The sequence below is a fragment of the Camellia sinensis genome, chromosome 1 (assembly GCF_055761805.1).
Source record: "Camellia sinensis isolate YWXY chromosome 1, ASM5576180v1, whole genome shotgun sequence".
Lineage (NCBI taxonomy): Eukaryota > Viridiplantae > Streptophyta > Magnoliopsida > Ericales > Theaceae > Camellia > Camellia sinensis.
Genome location: NC_138961.1, coordinates 145,507,927 through 145,530,276, shown reverse-complemented (window position 1 = coordinate 145,530,276; position 22,350 = coordinate 145,507,927). Strand labels below are relative to the sequence as shown.

At 38.3% G+C, this 22,350-nt stretch overlaps 1 protein-coding gene across 2 annotated transcripts in view; it reads left to right on the top strand.

Annotated features, from left to right (window-relative positions):
- The first annotated feature begins 1,578 nt into the window (after positions 1-1,578).
- Positions 1,579-22,350, top strand: part of LOC114290042 (P-loop containing nucleoside triphosphate hydrolases superfamily protein) — a 41,388-nt gene continuing 20,616 nt past the window's right edge. For both annotated transcript variants that reach the window (XM_028233919.2, XM_028233918.2), the window contains exons 1-4: positions 1,579-2,659; positions 2,950-3,258; positions 3,412-3,695; positions 19,400-20,431. In XM_028233919.2, coding sequence (XP_028089720.2) covers positions 1,840-2,659; positions 2,950-3,258; positions 3,412-3,695; positions 19,400-20,431 — 2,445 coding nt within the window. In that variant the 5' untranslated portion in view covers positions 1,579-1,839. The remainder of the gene's footprint in view (positions 2,660-2,949; positions 3,259-3,411; positions 3,696-19,399; positions 20,432-22,350) is intronic.

Genomic DNA, 22,350 nt, shown 5'->3' with positions numbered 1-22,350 from the left:
TACTCTTAGAGGTGACAGTAAAGCCTAGTAGGGTAGCTAAGCATTATGATATTCCTGTTGATGAGTATGTAGAGGCCATGTTTATAGAGTTGCAAGATGTAAAGTGCAAAAGGATTTATGCCCTTGATTGTATGATGGCTCAGAAAAAGAAGGTTGAGAGAGTTTATAACAAGAAGGTCAAGTTAAAACTTTTTGGGGAAGTTGATTTAGTGTGGAAAACTATCTTGCTATTGGGAATAAAAGATCCTGAGTTTGGCAAGTGGTCACCAAATTGGGAAGGCCCCCTTAGGGTCCATAAGGTCCTTAAGGGAGGTGTATATCAATTGAAATCTTTGAAGAGGCAGCCACATAGGAGGAATATAAATGTGAAGTATCTTAAGAGATATTATCCAACCATGTGGGAGACTTTTAAAGGAAGTTGATAAATGTATACAAGGCAATACATTTCATATAAAGGCAGAGTAAGTCTTTATTTTTGGCCCAAATAAGCAATTTTGTTTAAGTTGAAAACACTTTACATTTATTCAATTTAAACAAGGGGGCATTGTTCGTGCCCATTTTTGCTGGTTCCTGTCGACAAGTGGACCAGTTAGGATACAACATGTGGCAAAATCAAGTGATGATTCAACAGTTGTGAAAGAGGGTAAGCGATATGAGAGAGATTGATAAATGTGCATTAAACAGTGCTGGTGATGGAGCAGTTACTAGCAGTGATCATGGACTCAGTGGGCAGTACTTCAAGAGGAAGTATGGACTTAGTGGGTAGTCCTTCAAGTGGGAGTCTTTCTCTGTCGAGAGAAGGTTAGAAAGGCTTGTAGGCACGTGATAACTCGAAGAAGGGGTAGTTCGACTGACTGAAATGAAGGTCTAAGGTGATTGGAAGGCCTAGTAGCCAGGAAGCAGTTGTAGCAGTCACACAGCAGCAGTTGTAGATTGAGGAGATCATGAGGGCGTGAGAAATGAGAAGTATAAAGGTAAAAAATTTGCAGAGAGAGAGGACATCATCAACAACACAAAGAACTAGTTTAGACTTAGGATAATCTAGGAGTAGCTTTCTTAGTTTAGGAGTAGTTTCTTCCATAATTCGTAACCTTATAAACTTTTTGTGAACTTTAGTAGTTTCAACTTAGAATTACTTGTTTGGTTTGTAACTTTCAGTTGTTCCAAAGAAGTCCTCATTCTTTTGAGACATTTGAACAAATTCTATAATTGTTTGATTGTTCTTATTTGATTGTTTAGTTAAAATTATTGTTTAATTCCTGTCGATTGGAAGTTATCATAATGTTTACTAACACCACTTTTAGACAAAAATTTATGAAAAAAAGTACACTGGCCAATCGACCGATATTTTGATAAAAGTTCAAAATCTTTCATTTAAACACTTCATATTAAATTAAATTTTTACTCAAGTGGAATGAAAAAAAATGCATGGTTGAAAATGCTCTAATCTAACCCAGTCTAACTGACTCCGAATAAAACTTCCAAACCACGCCCAACGATCCCAAAACATTTGCAACTTGTAATCAAGACGTTTGCAACTTGTAATTTGGTTCCCAGTTTGGCCCGTGTGCACCACAAACAAAAACGTGTTCGCTGCATAGAAGAAACGAACAGCAATTAAACACGTCACCCAAACAAGAACAAAAAAGTAGGAAAAAATCGTAAACCCCCCAATCATAAAACGAATTAGGATCTCCCGTTTCGTAAGTGGCCTTCTTTCGTTCGGAAGCAGACAAGATGGATTCTGCATAGTGGAGGCGGAGGTGCGGGTGCATATTCGGTGAATCGAAGTTGGATGAGGGGAGGCCTAAAGCTCCAAGCCTGCAAGGTTGGACTGAAATGGAAGGATCGTGCTTTCTCTGCGGTGGTATCTCGACCTTGGCTCTTAACTCACCAAGCCTGAATCTCCGTCGGCATCATCATAATCATGCGTCCAGGTCCAGGTCCAGGTCCAGTCCTTCTTCTTTTAGGTCCATTTCCTTGTTCGGCAGTGACAATCATCGAAGCTTCTTTTGTGATTATACTCTCTCAACCACATTCCGATTCCAACAATATGGCACCAAGACAACAACGACCACAGCCACAAGAAAAAGGGGCCTCAAGACCAGAATTAGCAGTGCTGCTTCTTCCAACAGGAACCTCAAGAGCAGTACCTCCAGCAGCAACATTATTACGGCTGCATCTACGAAGCAGCAGCAGAAGCAGAAGCAGGAGCAGAAGCAAAAGCAGAAGCAGTCACAGCCAGCCACAGAGGTGAACAAAAACAGGACAGTAAACGTGCGTGGTCTGTATCAGAATGGAGACCCACTGGGGCGAAGGGATTTGGGGAAATGCGTTGTGATGTGGATATGCCAGGGGATGAAAGCCATGGCATCGGATTTCGCTCTAGCGGAGGTTCAAGGGGAGTTTTCTGAGGTCAGACAGCGAATGGGGCCGGGTCTCACTTTCGTAATCCAGGCTCAGCCTTACCTCACTGCTGTCCCCATGCCCCTTGGCCTTGAATCCGTCTGCTTGAAGGCCTGCACCCATTATCCCACTCTCTTTGATCACTTCCAGAGGGAGTTGAGAGACGTCCTCCAGGACCTCCAGAACAAATCGTTGATCCACGATTGGCGCGATGCTGAATCGTGGAAGCTGCTCAAAGAACTCGCCCATTCAGGTTCTCTCTAATTTTTTCTAGTCCAGTCTGCTTATACTATCTATACTATTATATAAACCAAAGCCTGAAGCCTTTGTCTCTCTTTATGCTATATTTGAGGGTGGGAAGACTTGAAATTAAACCTTAAGTTTGAGGAGGAATAGTGTTACCATTTTTTTGTTTTGTTTTTACTTATTTGAATTGAACGTCGCTTGTGCTAACCACTAATATTTATATATATATATATATATATACATATATACATGTATTGAGCTCTACCTAAGGCTTGGTTGCACATGGTGCATTTACAGCTCAGCATAGAGCCATTGCACGGAAGATTTCACAGACAAAGACTGTACACCATGGTTTAGGGATGGACATGGAGAAGGCTAAAGCTATTCAGAGCAGGATTGATGATTTTACAAAGTGGATGTCAGATCTACTTCGAATAGAAAGGGATGCTGAGTTGGAGTTTACTCAGGAAGAGTTGAACGCGGTTCCTACACCTGACAAGAGTACAGATTCAACAAAGCCAATTGAATTCTTGGTTAGCCATGGCCAGGCAGAGCAAGAACTCTGTGATACCATCTGCAATTTGAATGCAGTTAGCACATTTACAGGTCATGTAACTAATCTGCTTTCAAACTTGAAAATTGATGGCTCTACATGACATACCAAACATATAATCTTCTTCGGAATTGTTTGTCCCCTTTTGTGGTCAGTCCAGTCTAATAGTTAAATTAAATATCTAAAGACACAAGTTTTGCGTACAGGATTAGGTGGAATGCATTTGGTACTGTTCAGGGTAGAGGGAAATCACAGGTTACCGCCCACTACACTTTCTCCTGGAGACATGGTTTGTGTAAGAACATGTGATAAGAGGGGTGCTGGAGCAACTTCTTGCATGCAAGGGTTTGTCAACTCACTAGGGGAGGATGGATGCAGCATCAGTGTCGCACTGGAGTCTCTGCATGGTGATCCCACCTTTTCTAAGCTCTTTGGCAAGACTGTGCGCATTGATCGCATTCATGGATTGGCTGATGCACTCACATACGAGGTATTTGATGAACAGTCCTTATAAAGATAATTTATTGTCTGTGTATAGAGGTGGAAAAATTACTCTTACAAGTTACAACCCAATAGCATTCAAGTTGTACATGTCTTTTAGAGTGATGGATAGCGGTGCTATCTGTAGTGGCAACACGGGATGATGAAGTACGCACAGCTCATTCCCTGAGGTGTTACCTGTGAAGTGCAACGACTGCCCTGCAAATCTCTACTACTCTCCTATGGGTGCTTAGGTCTCTTGCCTTTTTTTTTTTTTTTTTTTTTTTTTTAACTCCAGTGGGCTTAATGCAGCCCAAGCCCTGAGGTATCTACCTCTGTTGTTTTCTCTAGCATTATCTATTAGATGAGATCATGAGAAGGCCAAGGCGTATTTGCTCAGTCATTGTGATAGAATTAGGCGGCTGCAAGATGGTTCTTTGTTTACTCACTTCGCCTTGGAGATAGGTTTAAACATTGAATGGAATGAGATTGTCCTAAAGAAACCCGTCTAACCTGCTCATACTTAATCTTCAACTAAATACTAAATTTGGTGTTCCCAAGAAGTTGGATAATCAGCTAGGAGGTTTTTATGGGGCAAGTAACCTCTCTCTCTCTCTCTCTCTCTCTCAGAATGCCATCTTTGTCTCAAAGAGCAACTCTCTTAGTGCTGCCCATTCTTCATCAAAATGGATTTGGATATTTAAGAACACAAACTATTTATAAAAAAATAAAAAACAAATTGTTATTGATAAGGATTCTAGGAACGGTCATTGTCAGTATAAGACGGGATATAGTTTGTAACAATGCATTCATGAAAAATTGGGTGATAGCACCAATTAAGGTCAATATTTTGATATATTTTGTTGAGATTAGTCATATCATATACAATATAAGTGGTGACTTTACATTAGAGAGTCTAGAAGTGAGCCATGTGTTCATCTCATAGCATGCCATGTGTCCTACTTAACATGTCTCTTAATTTTTGTCTTTTGCTATTTATTTTCTTCTAAATCATCTCTTCCTTTTCTCACAGTTTATAATTTTGCATCTTCCCTTCATGTAATGCAACCTTTAATTTTTCACATTTATTTATATTTTGATGGAGAGTAATATGTGAAAGAGTTGCGGAGAGGAAAATATTACTATAAATTACTATCATGGGAAATGGAGGATTTCATCGGTCATAGCTAAAGTTAAGCAAGAGCTACTCAATGTTATGAGGCTATTGATTTCTCAATAGTTAACTTTGTTGGGAAACACGTAAATTTTTTCTCTTTTTCTAAACCCAACATGAACGTAATTTTTCAATATTCATAGATGAGCCTCCATTGCTACATGGATAATTCTTGAGTGTGTAAGGCATATGGTATGCAATTTACTTGCGTATTTTTGTGACTTAAGTTACACATTTTGTGAGAACTTACGACACGTTTTATGGATTAACTTGCTCGAATTTGTGTTAAGTTACGCGATTTTGTGAGGTGATTTATGTATGTTTGTGAGAACTTACGCTAATTTTTGATTTTTCAAATTTTTATGGGTTAACTTACGTGAATTTGTGTTTAAGTTACGCGATTTTGTGAGGTGACTTACGTATGTTTGTAAAAACTTACGCCAAGTTGTGATTTCTCAAATTTTTACGGGTTGGCTTACGTGATTTTGAAAGATAACTTGCGTATTTTTGTGAGAACTTATGCAAACTTGCATAACCCTTGCTTATGGTGTGCAACCCTTGAGGGGTTGCACACCCAAACACTTTCCAGTGTTCATTCATAGATGCTCTCTCTCTGGTGAATTCTTTTTGTAACTATTTTTTCATTTTCATTTTTTATTCTATAATGATTTGTTTCGTTAATTTGGGATTTTTTTTAATATTTTTTTTTATTGTTTGTTGTTATTACTTTTGTTGCTATGTGGCTCATATGCACCAGTCAACATAAACAAGGTATGATTTCTCTGTTATAAATGTCATTTTTGTTGATTTATAATTTTATTTTATTTTTTCCCTTAAAAAGACCTGATAAAGGTTATAAATTTTTTAGAATGAGTACTGTTTGTAAGTCTTAGCTTAACTCACACATTTTTGGAGTATTGCCTTGGTCCCTAGGTTAGGATGCATCTGTTGTGTTCCGATATGCAACTTTTTTCTGATTTGTTATTGTTTGATTGGATTAAATGAGAATGGTTTCAATTTTAAGTGAAGTAACAGTTTGTGAAATACCAGTTCAGAAATTTTGTCATGTGCATTTTTGGTTTGGATAATTTCATTCCAATGTCAAACTTTGTATCCACTGTCTATAATAGCTCACTGAATCATTTTATGGTTAAGATGAACAAGAATGCTTATTTATTAGATTGTGTAGAGTGACTCAAATTGATATTGACTAAAATTCCATGTGACACCAATAATTAAGAATGCTTATTTGATGAACTTTTGGCATGCTTAAAAACTAATTAATTATTATATATATTTTTGGGCCGAGCTTTCAAATTAACAATGAAGATGACATATTTTACACTTTTTTGCTTGAGTTATGTATGGTACATTGAAAATTTTATTTATTTTGCTTAATCCATGAATCTCTCTCCTCTCTCTCAATCTATCGATTAAATATCTTACAAATTGATTGAGGACAGTCGCAAACTATAACAGCTTTAATAAATCATGTGGTAGAGGTGCATAATACATGTTGTGAATGTGTATATCAATACTTTAACCTTCTTCATTCTACATTTACATGCATTAAATTTCAAAAGTGATCCGTGCATAGCACAGGTATAAAACTAGTTTGATAGAGATGTGTAAGAATTTATGTAATTTATGTATTATTGATTTATTGATTGATACATGATTCTGTTACAATTGATTGATTATATAGATGTAGGTTAGGTGGTGGTAGGTGAGGAGTAGGTGAGTGTAGTAGGTGAGTGTGTGGTAGGTGATGGTAAGTGTGTGGTAGGTGATGGTAAATTCTAACAGCCCCCCGCAAACTCAAGGAGGATAGAAACTAAACAACTTGAGTTTGAAGAGAGGAACAAAACAAGAAAATACATAAAAATAAACAAGAAAATACATAAAAATAAAAATAAAAAAAAAGATAGGAGACACTGTATGGTCGTGTCAGACCGTTGGTGAAGATACTGAAAGGGGGTGCCATAACGTGGTAGAGGACACTGGATGGTGGTGCCATAACGGTGTAGAGGACAGTTTATGGGGTCATGTCGGACCGTTGTAGAAGACAGTTTATGGGGTCATGTCGGACCGTTGTAGAAGACAGTTTATGGGGTCATGTTGGACCGTTGTAGAAGACAGTTTATGGGGTCATGTCGGACCGTTGTAGAAGACAGTTTATGGGGTCATGTTGGACCGTTGTAGAAGACAGTTTATGGGGTCATGTCGGACCGTTGTAGAAGACAGTTTACGGAGTCTTGTCGGACCCTTGTAGAAACTAACCGGAATCTATGTCGGGACAGTTTACAGAGTCTTGTCGGACCCTTGTAGAAACTAACCGGAATCAATGTCGGGACAGTTTACAGAGTCTTGTCGGACCCTTGAAGGAGCTAACCGGAATCAATGTCGGGACAGTTTACAGAGTCTTGTCGGACCCTTGTAGAAACTAACCGGAATCTATGTCGGGACAGTTTACAGAGTCTTGTCGGACCCTTGTAGAAACTAACCGGAATTAATGTCGGGACAGTTTACAGAGTCTTGTCGGACCCATAAAGGAGCTAACCGGAATCAATGTCGGGACAGTTTACAGAGTCTTGTCGGACCCTTGAAAAAGCTAACCGGAATCAAATGTCGGGACAGTTTATAGGGTCATGTCGGACCGTTGTAAAAGTTGCACCCTCAAAAGGTGTGCCCAATTTTTCAAAAGGCGTGCCATCAAAAGGCGTGCCCAATTCATCAAAAGACGTGCCGGACATGATGGCGAGGCACGTGGGCGCCTTGGCTTGCGTGCCCGTTTGTCGGGTGGTGGCAAGAGGCGCGCGATGCGCGTGGCTGGCCCTGGCTATTTAAAACAAGGTTGAGGCGAAGGCTGTGCATACGAGTCTGAAACTTCTGAACGCTCGGAGAGCTTGTCTCTGCAAATCTTGAAACACCCGGAAACCAACCCTTCTCTGAAACACTTAGCAACTCAAAAACATGGCCTCTTCTTCCCGTCCAGTTACCCAGAACCTGCTCACGCTCTTTCCAGAACTGAACGAGCCCACAAGAGAAATAACTGGTGCGGTGGCCAGTGAACCGCAACCAAACACCTCTGGTTTTGCTCCATTGAACTTTCCGATGCGGTCGGTGGAGCAAAAAATGGCGATGCAAACTGATATTGAGGCTAATCAGTATACTCTGAAGTCATGCGTGGAAACCATGACGGCGGTCACAAATTTGTCGAACCGGCTGCAGAGTAGGACAAATGAGGTGCAGCATTTAAACTCCCAGCTGGCTCTGCTCCAACGCATGTATAAGGATGCGCGAGCAGAGATAAGCGTGCTAAGGGCAGAAAACAAGGAGCTGAAGCGGAAGGCCACCGTGATGTTCCGATTTGGAGGACCGCCATATGCGGCAGTGGAGGAGCAGGGAGTAAATGTGCTCGGTGGCGTGGGAAATCCAGAGGCAACACCGTCAAGGGCCGTCCAAGACGGAGGCAAGAAGAAGAGACCGGCGGAATAGGCGAAGAAGTGAGGTCGGTTGGCGGCCGTCTGCAGAAAAGAAAACAACTCTTTTGGTGTGGTGGTTTGGTTTGTTGTTATGGTTGTTTTTTTTTTTTTTTTTTTTTTTTTTTTTTTTTTTGTGGAAAATGGTGATCGGGGGTGATCCCTGAGATGAATAAAATATGGGTTGTTGTGCAAATTTGGAATTTTGGCAAGAGCACCAAGGAAACGTGATAATAAAAAAGAAAGTGATAATAAAAAAGAAAATGATTTTATTTTATGTTATTTATTGATTTATTTATTTATTTTTTTTTGTTTTGTTTTTTATACAAATTTGGCAACACTTCGGATGTTTTGGAATCCATATCAAAAGCATCCTGGCCAAAAATTTCCTGCATTTGTTTTTTGTTTTTTTTTTTTTTTTTTGTGTTTTGTGTTTTTAATAAAGAAATACAACTTGTATAGTGAAGAAATGGGAAACAGCTGTGATAGCAGATGGTGTAGATCTATCTACTCTCTTATTGGAGTGACTGGTCGGATGGTCCTAAAGCTGGGGGTGTTTAAGAATAAAAATAAAAGAAAAATAAAATAATGGATAAAAAAAAAAAAAAAAAAAGATAAAAATATTGGTGGAGGGGTGTGCAAACCAGAGGAGGTGTCGGTTGCTTTTCAAAAACAAATGGAGTAAAATAAATATAAAACAAAGGAAAAGAAAGAAAAAGGATAAGTGGGAGAGTGGGTCACATGGGAGAGAGAATCTGTTTGAGAGAGAGAGAGTGCAGCCGTGTGTGTGGTGAACATGGCATTGTCAGCAACTGTCTTACCATTTAGAGCCTTAACAGCTTTAGCGGCATCATCAGCATTTTCAAAATTGATAAAGCCAAAACACTTGGATTTTCCAGCACCATCCCTCATCACTACCGCACTAGTAATTGTTCCATATTCACCAAATGTATTCTTTAGATCCTCATCAGTTGTTGATTCTGAGAGGTTTGTTTTCACAAATACATTATTAAAGTTGGTCTTGCTCATGACAGTATCTCTTTCCTGCTTACGAAGTCAAAGAATGGCAGGTCGTCGGCGAGGACCACCAGTTGAACGACGAAAACCACTTCAGCCTTTTTAAGAGCAAGTTCGGAAAGTCGTACGCCACCAAGGAGGAGCACGATCACAGGGTCTCGATGCTGCGGTGGTGTCGCGGAGGACTTCCGGGGAGGTGTATGCCGGAGTGTCGCAGGCGGTTTGGAGCACTTGCGGTGGAGCTGGTTTTCCCGGCGAGGTATGTGTAAAAAAAAAAATCTTAGCGGACTAGGTTGAGGTCCGGCGGGCAGCGAAGGTGAGGTGGCCGCCCGCCGGGGAAGCGAAAATATCAGGTTCTAAACCTGCTCTGATACCATGTAAGAATTTATGTAATTTATGTATTATTGATTTATTGATTGATACATGATTCTGTTACAATTGATTGATTATATAGATGTAGGTTAGGTGGTGGTAGGTGAGGAGTAGGTGAGTGTAGTAGGTGAGTGTGTGGTAGGTGATGGTAAGTGTGTGGTAGGTGATGGTAAATTCTAACAAGATGAATGATTGCATTAGTATAATTCAACTCCATATCACTACAAAGGTTGGGATTTGTCAGACCGAGTTACACTATTTCTCCTAAAACCAATGGAATTTTTTTTTGGGATAAATAAAACCAATTGGAGTTAGGGAGGGTTTTACTTGTGGCATTCGACATCGTGGACATTGGCCTATTTTTAGAGCAATTGCAAGGAGCAAGATTGTGTACCCAACAATGTTTTTTATGGCATTTGACATCATGGACATAGACCTATTTTTAGAGCGGTTATAGGGAGCATGATTGTGTACCCAGCAATCCCTCCCTTATGATGATGCTCATGGGACTCAAACCCATGACAACATGTTTCTTCTCTACTTGTTGGACCGAGTTCCACTATCTCTCCTAAAACCAATTAGTATTAGGGAGAGTTTCACTAATAGTTGTAGGGAGCAACATTGTGTACCCAACAATGGGTTGGTGTTTGAAAAAATAGATGATATTCTTTGACTCAAAGTAGGGATGTCCATTTTAATTCGATCCACGGCGGCTCATCCACACCTGCCCGAATGGGGTGGATTTTATCCGACCTGACACTTATGTGGGGCGGGGGTGGATTATATTTTGGTCACCTGCAATGGGGATAGGGAGGGGAGGGGAGGGGCGGGGCCGGGGGCGGGTATCACTTCCCTTAATCCAAACCCGACCTGATATAATTAAAAATATATAAATAAATAATATATGTATATATATAATATAATTAAATATAAGAAAGAAATACTAAAAGTCTGTAGTTCTGTTTAAATATAAATAAATAATAATCCTAAAAGTCTCATTGTTTATATATATGGAAACAAAAGAAATTATTAGGGTGTTAAGGATTTAAATGATTCTCAATTTTTTTGGCTATTTGAAATGTGGTCAGGTATCTGAGGGTATTCGCGGGGGCGGGGATGGGTTGAAAAATTCCATCCGCAGCGGGGTTGGGGCGAGGGCGGGGGTGGGGTTTGTCCACGGGGGCGGGGGTAGGGGATGACAAACCCGCCCCAAACTTGCCCTGTGGCGACCCCTAACTCAAAGTGAAACATTGCCCTACATGAAGTAAATGTGATGTAGACAATAAGGTCAAAAAGAAAATAAATTTAAAGGAGTAATGAATTTCGGAAATTGGTCATTTTCAATGTGGAGCCTACTCATAATCATGTTATACTTGGGTGTAATGCTCGTCTAGTAGTGTGCACATTTTAGGCGCCAAGAGTGTATCGGTTCTCATGCTCAGATACTCCAACACAAAATAGTAAAGTTGAGAAAAAACATAGGCACATCATTGAAACAACTTGGTATCTTCTCCTTTTCTCTTTTGTTCCTGATGCTTCTAGGTGAAGTTGTTCTTATTGTTGTCTATTTCCTTAGTTGTAGGCCCACTCTTCTTGTATATTGTTATGTTGTTAATTACTTTCTATTGTGTCTTTGGTTTCGCATGTTTTGTTCTTCTCTTGGTATATATTGATTCTTTTCTTGCTAATGTGTCTTGTGAGAAGTTTACCTCTACCCTTCATGTTTCTAGTTTTTCTCTTCTACTAGAGCTTATTCTGAGTCTTGTTCTTCAACTTGTTTGGTGAAGTTTTCTCAGCTAAAATATGATAATCAGAAAGAAAAAGTTAAAATCAATCCTTCTCCAACTTTATGATAATAAACTTTTTTAGCTTATTTAAGCCATTTCTGCCTTATATATATTTTGTAGATATTCCGGAGATATTGTGGTGATATTATTATGTGAGAATTGCGTAGATATTCTTTAGGTAACATAGATTTTCTAGAGATTGTGAGAATATTGTATATATTCTCTAAATATTATGTATATTCTGTAGATGTGTTGGAGAGATATTGTGCAAATATTATTTTGTGTAATATCTAGGAATTATTTCCTTTTTTTGTTTTAGGGTTAGCCTAGGCTATAAGTATTGATGTAATTCTTTTGTATTAGTCACACAATTGAATATATAGTTTCTCTTTTCCTCAGAAACTTTCATGGTATCAGAGCTTTAGGTTTTTGAAAATTCTAGCCATAATTTGTCTCTATTTTAGCACCTTCAAAAATTTTCCTTTGTTGTCACATCATTCTTTCTTCTTCACCAGCAACAACCAAACACCACTACACCATTCTCTGTCCCCTTCGACTCTGTTCAACCCTAAACTAAACCTTTTCTAGCCCTATTCAACCCTACACCAAACTCATTTCTCGATCTTTTGTTCTTGTTTTAGCTCTCACAATGTTGGATGATAAGATGTATGCTATCAATTGCAAACTCATTGGAGCCAAGATTGCCAGTTAGGCTCTGTCTCCATTTGTTTTCTTAGCTCATACACCACTTCTCTTGTTGCTAACTTCATTCAATCCCCTGCGTCATACTACTGAAATGCCTAAGTCCAAGCTCTCATAGGACGAGTGTGCTTTTTGCCATCCGAAGTGCCACCGGAAGTACAATTGTCCCAAGACAGGGGTGTCAGTATGTACTGTCTTCTTCAGAGTCTTTGACACAGTTCCAATCCCCTGCTCAGAGTACTTTTCAGCGACTTAAGTGCTGAGTTCACTCAACTTCAGCAGATGATGTCCTCTTTTACCCAACCATAGTCTTTTATGTTTGCTTTGACTTCTGTTTATTCAAGTTTGATTGGGTCCTCCTCAGGCATCTCTCCTTCTGTTAGGATCTTTGATTCTTGTGCCTCCCATCATATGACCCCTTATCTATCCTTGCCATAGAACCGTGTCCCCCTTTTTTTCCTATTATTGTAAATTCTGCCAATAGTTCTGCTATGTCTGTTATATCTATTGGATCTATCTTACCCTTTGCCATGTCAATTGTTACTATTCTCTTTGTCTTTTGTGTTCCTAAGTTTTTTGTCAGTTTGTTATTCATTAGTCAACTTGGTACGTCTGATTTTGATGTTTTCTTTTATTCTTTTGTCTGTTGTGTGTAGGTTCGGATGTCTAAGTAGCAAATTGGGACTGGCTGTTGAGTTGGAGACCTCTATATGGTGGAGAGTTTGCATCTTCCTCTGACTACCTCCTCAATTGCCTTTTTAGTTAAATTCTACATGAAATCCGTTTTGCTTGTGACATTCTCGATTAGGTCATTTGTTTGCTAACCGGTTATGATCTTTAGTTCAGTCTGGGTAATTGGGTAAAGGTGCGCCTAGTGAACTCACCGGGTGTCAGGGTTGTAAACTTGCCAAAATGATTTCCTTACTATTCAATCAAATTACTTGTGTTTTTGTTAAACCTTTTTCTTTAATTCATACTGATGTCTGAGGGTCTTTTCCTATTCCCACCAAAGGTGGTTCTACATTCTATGTTTCCTTTGTTGATGACTACACCTACTACACTTGGGTTTATCTCATGACTAAGTCCTATTTCTACAATATATATTGTTTCTTTCAGTCTATGATCACGACATAATTTACCATTAAAATCTTGCGGTTGGGGAATAAATAAAAAAAAAAAGTTTCTGAATATTTGGCCAATATGGGAACCATTCACCAATTTTTCTGTTCTGATACACTTGCCCAGAATGGTACCGTTATCTCCTCAATACTTCGCATTCTCTTATTTTATTTACCTATGTTCCGGCGCCATTTTGGGGTGAGGGTGTTCTTATGCTGCCTTTCTCCCAAGGTTGTTAAAATCAAAATTCTAGGTAGGATCATTGGGAGGGACTTGTGGACCGGATCGTAGCATAGGATCAAGGATCGTCAGGTTTTACTTTTAATGTAAAATAAAATGATAAATTATCTATAATGATAATGTATGTTAAATAATTGTAAAATCACTAAAGAAAAATAATTAATTTGATATAATGTATCTTTTATGTTATCATAAATTAGAAGAGATGTTTATAGAAAGAATTTATATTCAAATTTCTAATATATATACACACATACATATATAAGAAATAAATAGAAAGATATTTTTTTTTTTGGGTAGGATTGGGATTCTACATGATTTTATGACTAGGATCGTAATCACTTTAAGATCCTAATAAATTTAAGATCCTAGTTCAATCTGGATCGTTTAGCCCAACTAGAGTTGTAGGATTTTAAGATCCTACAATCCGGATCGGGATTCTGATAACCATGCTTTCTCCTCAATTGAATGCTTACTCCTATTCTCTCAGGTCACTTTTATGAGGGTCTGCATTCTAGAGTTTCAATTACTCCCTTCTTCGAGGCTTTGGGTCTGCTTGTTTTGTTATTCTCCTTTGTTGGGATATAACCAAACTTAGTGCCTGATCTGTCTTGTGTGTCTTTCTGGGTTATAGTTTTACCTAAAAAGGATATCGCCACTATGACCAAGTTTCACACTGCCTCTATGTCTTCCGCCAGGTTATGTTTCTTGAATGTTTGACTTACTTTCAGCTTCTATTTGCCACTGCTGTTGTTTCCAAAGAGGAATTGGTTCACATTGATCCCTTTCCTTCTGAGGTTCCCTCTGATGAGTACATATCTACTGTTTCCCTGAGTCTCTTCCCTTTTCAACCCCTACTCTTGTTCCCTCTCCTACTCCATCTCTTGCACCGTTGTTAGTCTATTCTCGTTAGACAACTCTTCCTCCATCGGTTGCCTTCTCATGTAGTGCTAATACTCATGCTTCTAATGACACCGACCTTGCCAAACGTCAGTTCCACTTCGTCATCTTTCTCTTGCAGTGAGACTTGGTTTTTCTAACACATGTTTTTCTTCTTCATACTATACCTTGTTTGCTGTTCATTCCTTTTCAAAACAATAGTCTTATAAGGTGGCCTGTCAAGATAATTGGGTCCAAGCCATGGATGAGTTGTCTGCTTTGAAGAAGACCTCTAATTGGGAGCTAGTGCCTTTGCCTTCTAGGGAAAGATCTGATTTGTTGTAAGTGGGTGTCCAAAGTCAAGACTCATTTAGATGGATCTCTGGAGTGTTACAAAGCTCGCTTAGTGGCTAAAGGTTTCTATCAAGAGTATGCCCTTGATTATGGGGAAGCCTTTGCCCTTGTAGACAAGATGACCACTGTTCATATCTTGACCTTCGTGGCTGTTGTCTGCCACTGGCCTCTCTATCAGATGGACATTTAGAATGCCTTTCTTAATAGCCATCTTTCAGAGGAGGTTTACATGTGTACTCCCCTAGTCTATTTCATTCTTCTGGACAAGTGTGTCGTCTTCGCCGTGTGCTTTATGGTTTAAAGCAGTCTCCCTGTGCCTAGTATGACTATTATAGACTACTATTGCTCAACTTGGGTACCATCTTAGTGCCTATGATTCTACTTCGTTTCTCCTTCACACCTCTATTAGCTTTGTTGCTCTGTTGCTTTATGTGGATGGCATGATCATTACTGGCATTGACCTTTCTGCCATCACTTAGGTCAAGCAACATTTGTTCAGCACGTTCGAGATGAAGAATGTGAGTCATTTGCGATATTTTTTTAGTATTGAGGTTGCCTCTTCTCCTATGGGGTATTTTCTCTCTCAAGCCAAGTACGCTAATGAGGTTATCCACTGAGCCTGGTTCTTTGATACTAAAACTTCTAATACCCCGATTGAGCTTAATGTGAAGCTCAACGCTACTCATAGTGTTTCTCTGGATGATCCCATTCTATGTTGGAAACTTGTGGGTTGCTTAGTCTATCTGACTGTGGCTCACTCTGATCTTGCCTATGCTATACATGTGGTTAGTCAATTTGTTTTTACTCCTTGATCCACGCACAAGGTTGCTTTAGTTCGGATTTTGCGCTATCTCTCGGGTACTATCCTCCAAGGCTTATTGTTATCCTTCATCACTTCATTAGAGCTTCGGGCCTATGCTGATTATGATTGGGTTGGTGATGTCACTGATTGTAAGTTCACTTTTGGCTTTTGTATTTTTTTTAGCAATTCCCTCATTTCTTGAAAAAGCAAGAAACAAACTATTGTTACCCATTCTATTGCTAAGGCTGAGTACCGTGCAATGACTTATGCTATTGTTGAGGTTGTATAGCTTCATTGGCTTTTGTCTAATTTGGGAGTGTATTAGTGTTCTCCTACCTAGCTCTACTGTGACAACAAAAACGACATCTGGATTGCTCATAACGCTGTCTTTCATGAGAGGACAAAGCAGATTGAGCTTAATTGTCACTTTGTCCGTCAGCATCTTCAATCTAGATCTATTTCTCTTCCCTTTATCACTTCAATTCTACTGCTTGTTGATTTCTTCACGAAAACTCTTGTGGTTTCTATTCCTTCTAGACAAACTCTCGATGTTTTCTGGCAAAACACCGTGAGTTTGAGCAGGGTGTGAGAATATTGTAGATATTCTCTAGATATTATGTATATTCTGTAGATATTCTGGAGATATCGTGTGGATATTGTAGACATTCTCTAGATGTCGTAGATATTCTGGAGATTGTGAGAATATTGTAAATATTATTTTTTTTAATAGCTTTTTGACGTTTTTAGCCAAGAAGTCAAGGTCCCAAACAAGGGTTAGCCTAGGCTATAAATATTTCTTTTTCTGTTTTAGGGTTAGCCTAGGCTATAAATACTGGTTTAATTCTTTTGTATTAGTCACACAATTGAATATATAGTTACTTTTTTTCCCTCTTAAACTCAAACACTAACACATATTTCCAAAATTAAAAAAAAAAACTATAAACAGCTCAATGAGCTACACTAAGCAGGGCCTTCAAGTATCACTTTCTTTTGTTTGATTTATTCTCGCAGGAAGGTTCCACCTCCTTAGCATGTATGCCACAACTTAGATTCTCCTCATATTCATTATTTGGACATTGTTCATCTTGATTTTCTTAGTAAGACTTGGTTTCTCTGCGTACTCGTACTCCTTTGTAAGACACGTTTTCTTTAATACTTGATATTCTTCTTCTTATCACGCCTTTTTCCTTATCTCCGTGCTTACTCTGATCAATCTTATAAAGAAGCATATATTGATCCCATTTGGGTTAGTACAATGCAAGATGAGTTGATTTTTCTTAAGAAAACTAATTGGTTCTGTTCCTAAAATTCTTATTGGTTGTAAGCAGGTTGTAAGTAGGTTTACCAAGTTAATACCCACTTTGATGATTCTCTCGAGTATTATAAAGGCAAATTAATTTCAAAGGGTTTCTCATAGGAGTATAGGATTGATTACAAGGAGACATTTACTCCTGTAGCTAATTTATCTTTGTTCATTCCAAAAATGTTCATACCATGTACCAAGAGCATGTTATCAATATTTTTAGTTGACTGTTTCATCTTAGTGGTCATGATTCTGCTCTATGATAGTCATTTTTTTATTATATGTGGATAATGTTATCACCGAGTTCTATCTTTTTCGGGAATTCGAAATGAAAAATATGAATTGTCTGCATTATTTTTTGGTTTATTAGGGTGTCTTATACTCTTTAGTGTTATCCTTTTGTCGTGTTCTATGTATATGCTAGTGAGATCATTCATTGTGCCAGACTCTCAAATGACAAGGTTGTTCATGCTCTGCTCCTAATGAGTTACATGCCATTTTAAATTATATATATACATTTATTTTTATGGTGTTCCCCTTGAAGATTTTGCCTTGTATTGTAAGTTGGTTGGATATTTAGTTATCTAATTGTGGCCTGTGTTGATATTGTTCATATAGTTAGTCAGTTTGTTTTTTACCTCATTCTATTTATTAGGTGGCTTTGTTATGCATTTTACACTATGTCTAAGGTACTATATTACAGAGCTTATTGTTATCATCTACATCCTCTTTGATTCTACAACCTTTTGCCCAAGCTAATTGGGTTGGCGATATTTCTAATCATAAGTCCACAACCAGCTTTTGTATTTCTCTTAGTGATTCTCTTTTCTTGTAGAAAAAAAAAGAAGAAAAAGAACTGATCTGTTTGCTCGTTCCACTATTAGGTTGAATATTGTGTTATGGTTCATGCTAGGCCTCACAACTCTATTTTAATTAAATATTTTTGTTGTAGTTATGGATATGTCGATTTGGTGGTTGATTAGATTTGATTAATTTCATCACACCAATTAAATTGCAAGCATAAAAAACAAATCAAGGCTGCACAAAGAGATTCACTATTTTATTTATTTATTTGTTTTTAATGTGGGAACCCCAATAGTAAAAAAACAACTGGATCTAGTCCAACCAATCAATCTGCTGTAGCCACAAACTTGCAAGTGTACCACAATTTGCGAATCTCTTTGATTAATTTAATTACACCAATTAAATTGCAAGCATAAAAAACAAATCAAGGCTGCACAAAGAGATCTGCCATTTTTTTTTTAATGTGGGAACCCCATTAGTAAAAAAACAATTGGATCTAGTCGAACCAATCAATCTGCTGTAGAAAGGACAAAAATACAAATCCACAGACTTGCGAGTGTACCGATTGACTCCATGATTTTGTTTTCAATGAATGATTGAGTGTCGAGTCCAAATACCTCTAGAATCTATCACGAATTGAACATGATTCACTCACCAAAGCCTTAGAATCGTCCATGACTCTCACAAATTCATGAAATAATGTTGTGAAAAACTTAGAGAGTAATAATCATCATTTAGCTCTGTAGAGTAACTCCTCTTCAAAAGATCTCTCTAAGCATCTAAAAGTCTCCCACAGGTGTTCGTATTTATAGATGGGATAATCCTTGGGTGACCAAACTTCATTGCAACTGAAACTAAAAAATCATACAGAACACTTAAAAATACACCATCAAGCAACATGGCTGCTCGATTGGCCTAGGTACAATTGCTCAATACACAACTCTGCATTGCTCTGTTTGATGCTCTGATGTTGTACCTTCGCTGCAAAGCCTCCATAGGTAAAAATAGCCTCTGAAACGCAATTTTTAAGCCCTAAAACATGAGATTACAACTCGAATGATTTTGTCCATGGATTGTCAAAACTACCTACAATAACATTTTGCATGAGCATGCGAAGCATATAGAGATTTATTGTCATTTTTTTCACCAGCATCTTTAGATGAATCCATTGATTTGCCTTCTGCATCCACTCACTTTCAATTATTGTCCGAGTTTGCATCATTAGTTGTTAGGCTAATTAGGGTTGTAATTATTTTTTGATGTTAATACAACATCACAACTGTCTCCCATATTTTGTTTGTTAACAGGATTTACATGAATGTCCTAGAGAAATATCTTGATATTGTTGTCAACTGACTATTCCAATTCTTTAGCCCACTGCAATTAACTGTTCATGGTATTATATTAGCTTTATTAGTTCAGAGTGACCTTTCATTCCTCAAATTTTTTTTGCTGAGTATCTGGGGACATTTCCATTGTGTACAAATTCATTTAGGAAAACCATTATCTACAAAATTGCAAGATGCTAAGCAAAACTGTCACCCACAATTGCTTAGAGAATTTTGCTATTTCAAGTGTTCATTTTAATATTATCAAAACATTACTTGACCATGATCTGAAATTCGTTTTGATCACTTAATAATGGATATCTACAAGCTAGTGCTTATTTTCTTTTGCAGCGTAATTGTGAAGCACTGATGGTGCTTCAGAAGAAAGGTTTGCAGAAGAAAAATCCATCAATTGCTGTTGTGGCTACACTCTTTGGAGACAAAGAAGATGTTGCATGGCTGGAGGAGAATCATTTGGCAGATTGGTCTGAAGCACAATTGGATGGATTATTAGATGGAGAAAATTACGATGACTCACAGCGCAGAGCAATTGCCTTAGGTTTGAACCAGAAGCGGCCCATATTGATAATACAAGGGCCTCCTGGTACTGGAAAGACAGGTTTGCTTAAGGAACTGATCTTACTTGCTGTTAGACAAGGAGAGAGGGTGCTCTTAACTGCTCCTACAAATGCGGCTGTGGACAACATGGTTGAAAAACTTTCTAATATTGGGGTAGACATCGTCCGTGTGGGAAATCCAGCACGAATATCTCCTGCAGTGGCTTCAAAATCTTTGATTGAGATTGTAAATGCTAAGCTTGCAAATTTTCGAACAGAGTTTGAAAGAAAAAAATCAGATTTGAGAAAGGACCTGAGATATTGTTTAAAAGATGACTCTTTAGCTGCTGGCATCCGCCAACTTCTAAAACAACTTGGAAAGACATTGAAGAAGAAGGAGAAGGAGACTGTGAAGGAAATATTGTCTAGTGCTCAAGTTGTTCTTGCCACTAATACTGGAGCTGCTGATCCTCTAATCCGACGACTAGATTCCTTCGATCTAGTTGTTATAGATGAAGCGGGGCAAGCAATTGAACCTTCTTGCTGGATTCCAATACTTCAGGGAAAGCGGTGCATTCTTGCAGGTGATGAATGCCAACTTGCTCCAGTAATTCTATCTAGAAAAGCTTTAGAAGGCGGTCTGGGAATCTCTCTCCTGGAGAGAGCAGCAGCTTTGCACCAAGGGGTTCTTGCTACCAAGTTAACAACACAGTACCGGATGAATGATGCAATAGCCAGCTGGGCATCAAAGGAGATGTATGGTGGATCACTGAAATCCTCTTCGATTATCTCTTCTCATCTTCTTGTAGATTCTCCGTTTATCAAGGTATGATACCTATTGATAGTTCTTCCATTCTTAATAACGAATTCTATATATATATATGTAAATTGTTTTTCTGCATATATATTAAGGGTGGGCTTTGGTGTAGCATAAAGATGTTCCATTGTGAATTGGGCATCATGGGTTCAAAATATAGAAATGGCCACTTCGAATGCGGGGGTAAGACGCCTTTTCAGGAGGGAATATTGTGTGTGACGGGAATTCAGCTTTTAGGTTTAGAAAGCTTTTATCCTTTGTTAATCATCTCATACTTTTTCTTTTTTTTTTCCTTTTCCGTGTATGGTTCACTCTGATGCAATCTTTTTTTTATCCTTTGTCAATCATCTCATACTTCTTTTTTCTTCTTCCTTTTCTGTGTATGGTTCACTCTAATGAAATCTTGTTTTCATAATACTGAGAATTGTTGTGGCAGCAGCATCAGTATGCTCCTTCAGATCTGCTCTAACAATTAGTAGAGATACCCAAAAGGAAACTTTTGTCAAGAAAATACCTATCTAAAAACAGTAGGACAGAACCCACTAGAACTTAAAGTTTTATTCTAATAAATCCATTGGGATTTTCTGTGGACTGTGGATTAGGATTTTCTGTTGAGCATTCTGTTCTTCTTCTTTGAACGTTCTGAAATCGTAATGCTAATAATACCCTTTTGTTTAAAGTTAGGTCTCCTTAGCAAAACTTAAGCAGTCATTGCTCGTGATGTGAATATGCTAAATGAGAAATTCATTCGGAATTTCTGTCTTTTTTACCTAATGCTTTCTGTTTAGAAATGAAATTTGGTAAAAATCTTGGTGAAAAAAGGTCTATGAATTACAATAAATTTATAAAAATCAGTGCATTGTCAGACGGACAATATTATTTGGAAATTCATTACTAAAAATTCGTGATCACAAGCCCTAACAATTGCGTACTAAAATATTTTTGTTGACAAGATTCAAAATGTCAATAAGCAGACAATGATTTGCCTTAATTTGGGATCATAACCAGACTTACACATGCTAAATAAGGGTGCTGGTAATAGCACTAACACAATTTCTTTGGACCTTCCATCCTTTCAATGTTTTTTATTACAGCTTAACCTATTATAAAATGCCATTTCTACCCTTATCCCTGTAAGCTTTCTGTATTTTTGTATATTCAATTGTATATCTGATTATAACCAGACCTTAGATTATATAGCCCTAACTCCTAAACCAAAAAGGAAAATACAATCACGCCTCTAATAGGACTCTACAATCACTTCTCTAATAGGACTCTAATATGTACAACCACAATCATGCCTAATTTGTAAGATTCGCAATATATTCTCACACAAATTCACAATATATTCTCACACCCCCGCTCAAACTTAAGGTGTTTTAGCAGAAAACACTGAGAGTTTGCTAAGAAGAAACTGAAACCGAGCGGTAGTTTGAGTCTTTGTGAAGAAGTCCGCAGGTTGCAAAGCCGAAGAGATGAAAGGATGCGAGATAGAGGCTGATTGCAGATGCTGGCGAACAAAGTGACAATCAATCTCAATATGCTTCGCCCGCTCATGGAGGACAGTATTGTGGGCAATCCGAACAGCACTGCGGTTGTCACAATAGAGAAAGGTCGGAGAAGACTAAGAGACACCCAAATCAAAGACAACGAAGCCAAACAATTTCAGCAGTGGCATGAGCCATAGCACGATACTTAACTTCAACAGTAGAACGAGCAACGACTGATTGTTTCTTGCTTTTCCAAGAGATCAAGGAATCACCAAGAAATATACAGAAACCAGACGTAGACTTGTGCTCAGTAACATCACCAGCCCAATCAGAATCAGCATCGGCCACCAAGTCCAAAGAGGAAGTAGAGGACAACAGTAAGCCCTGAAAGATGGTATTCCTGAGATAGCGAAGAATGCAAACCAAAGCAACCCAATG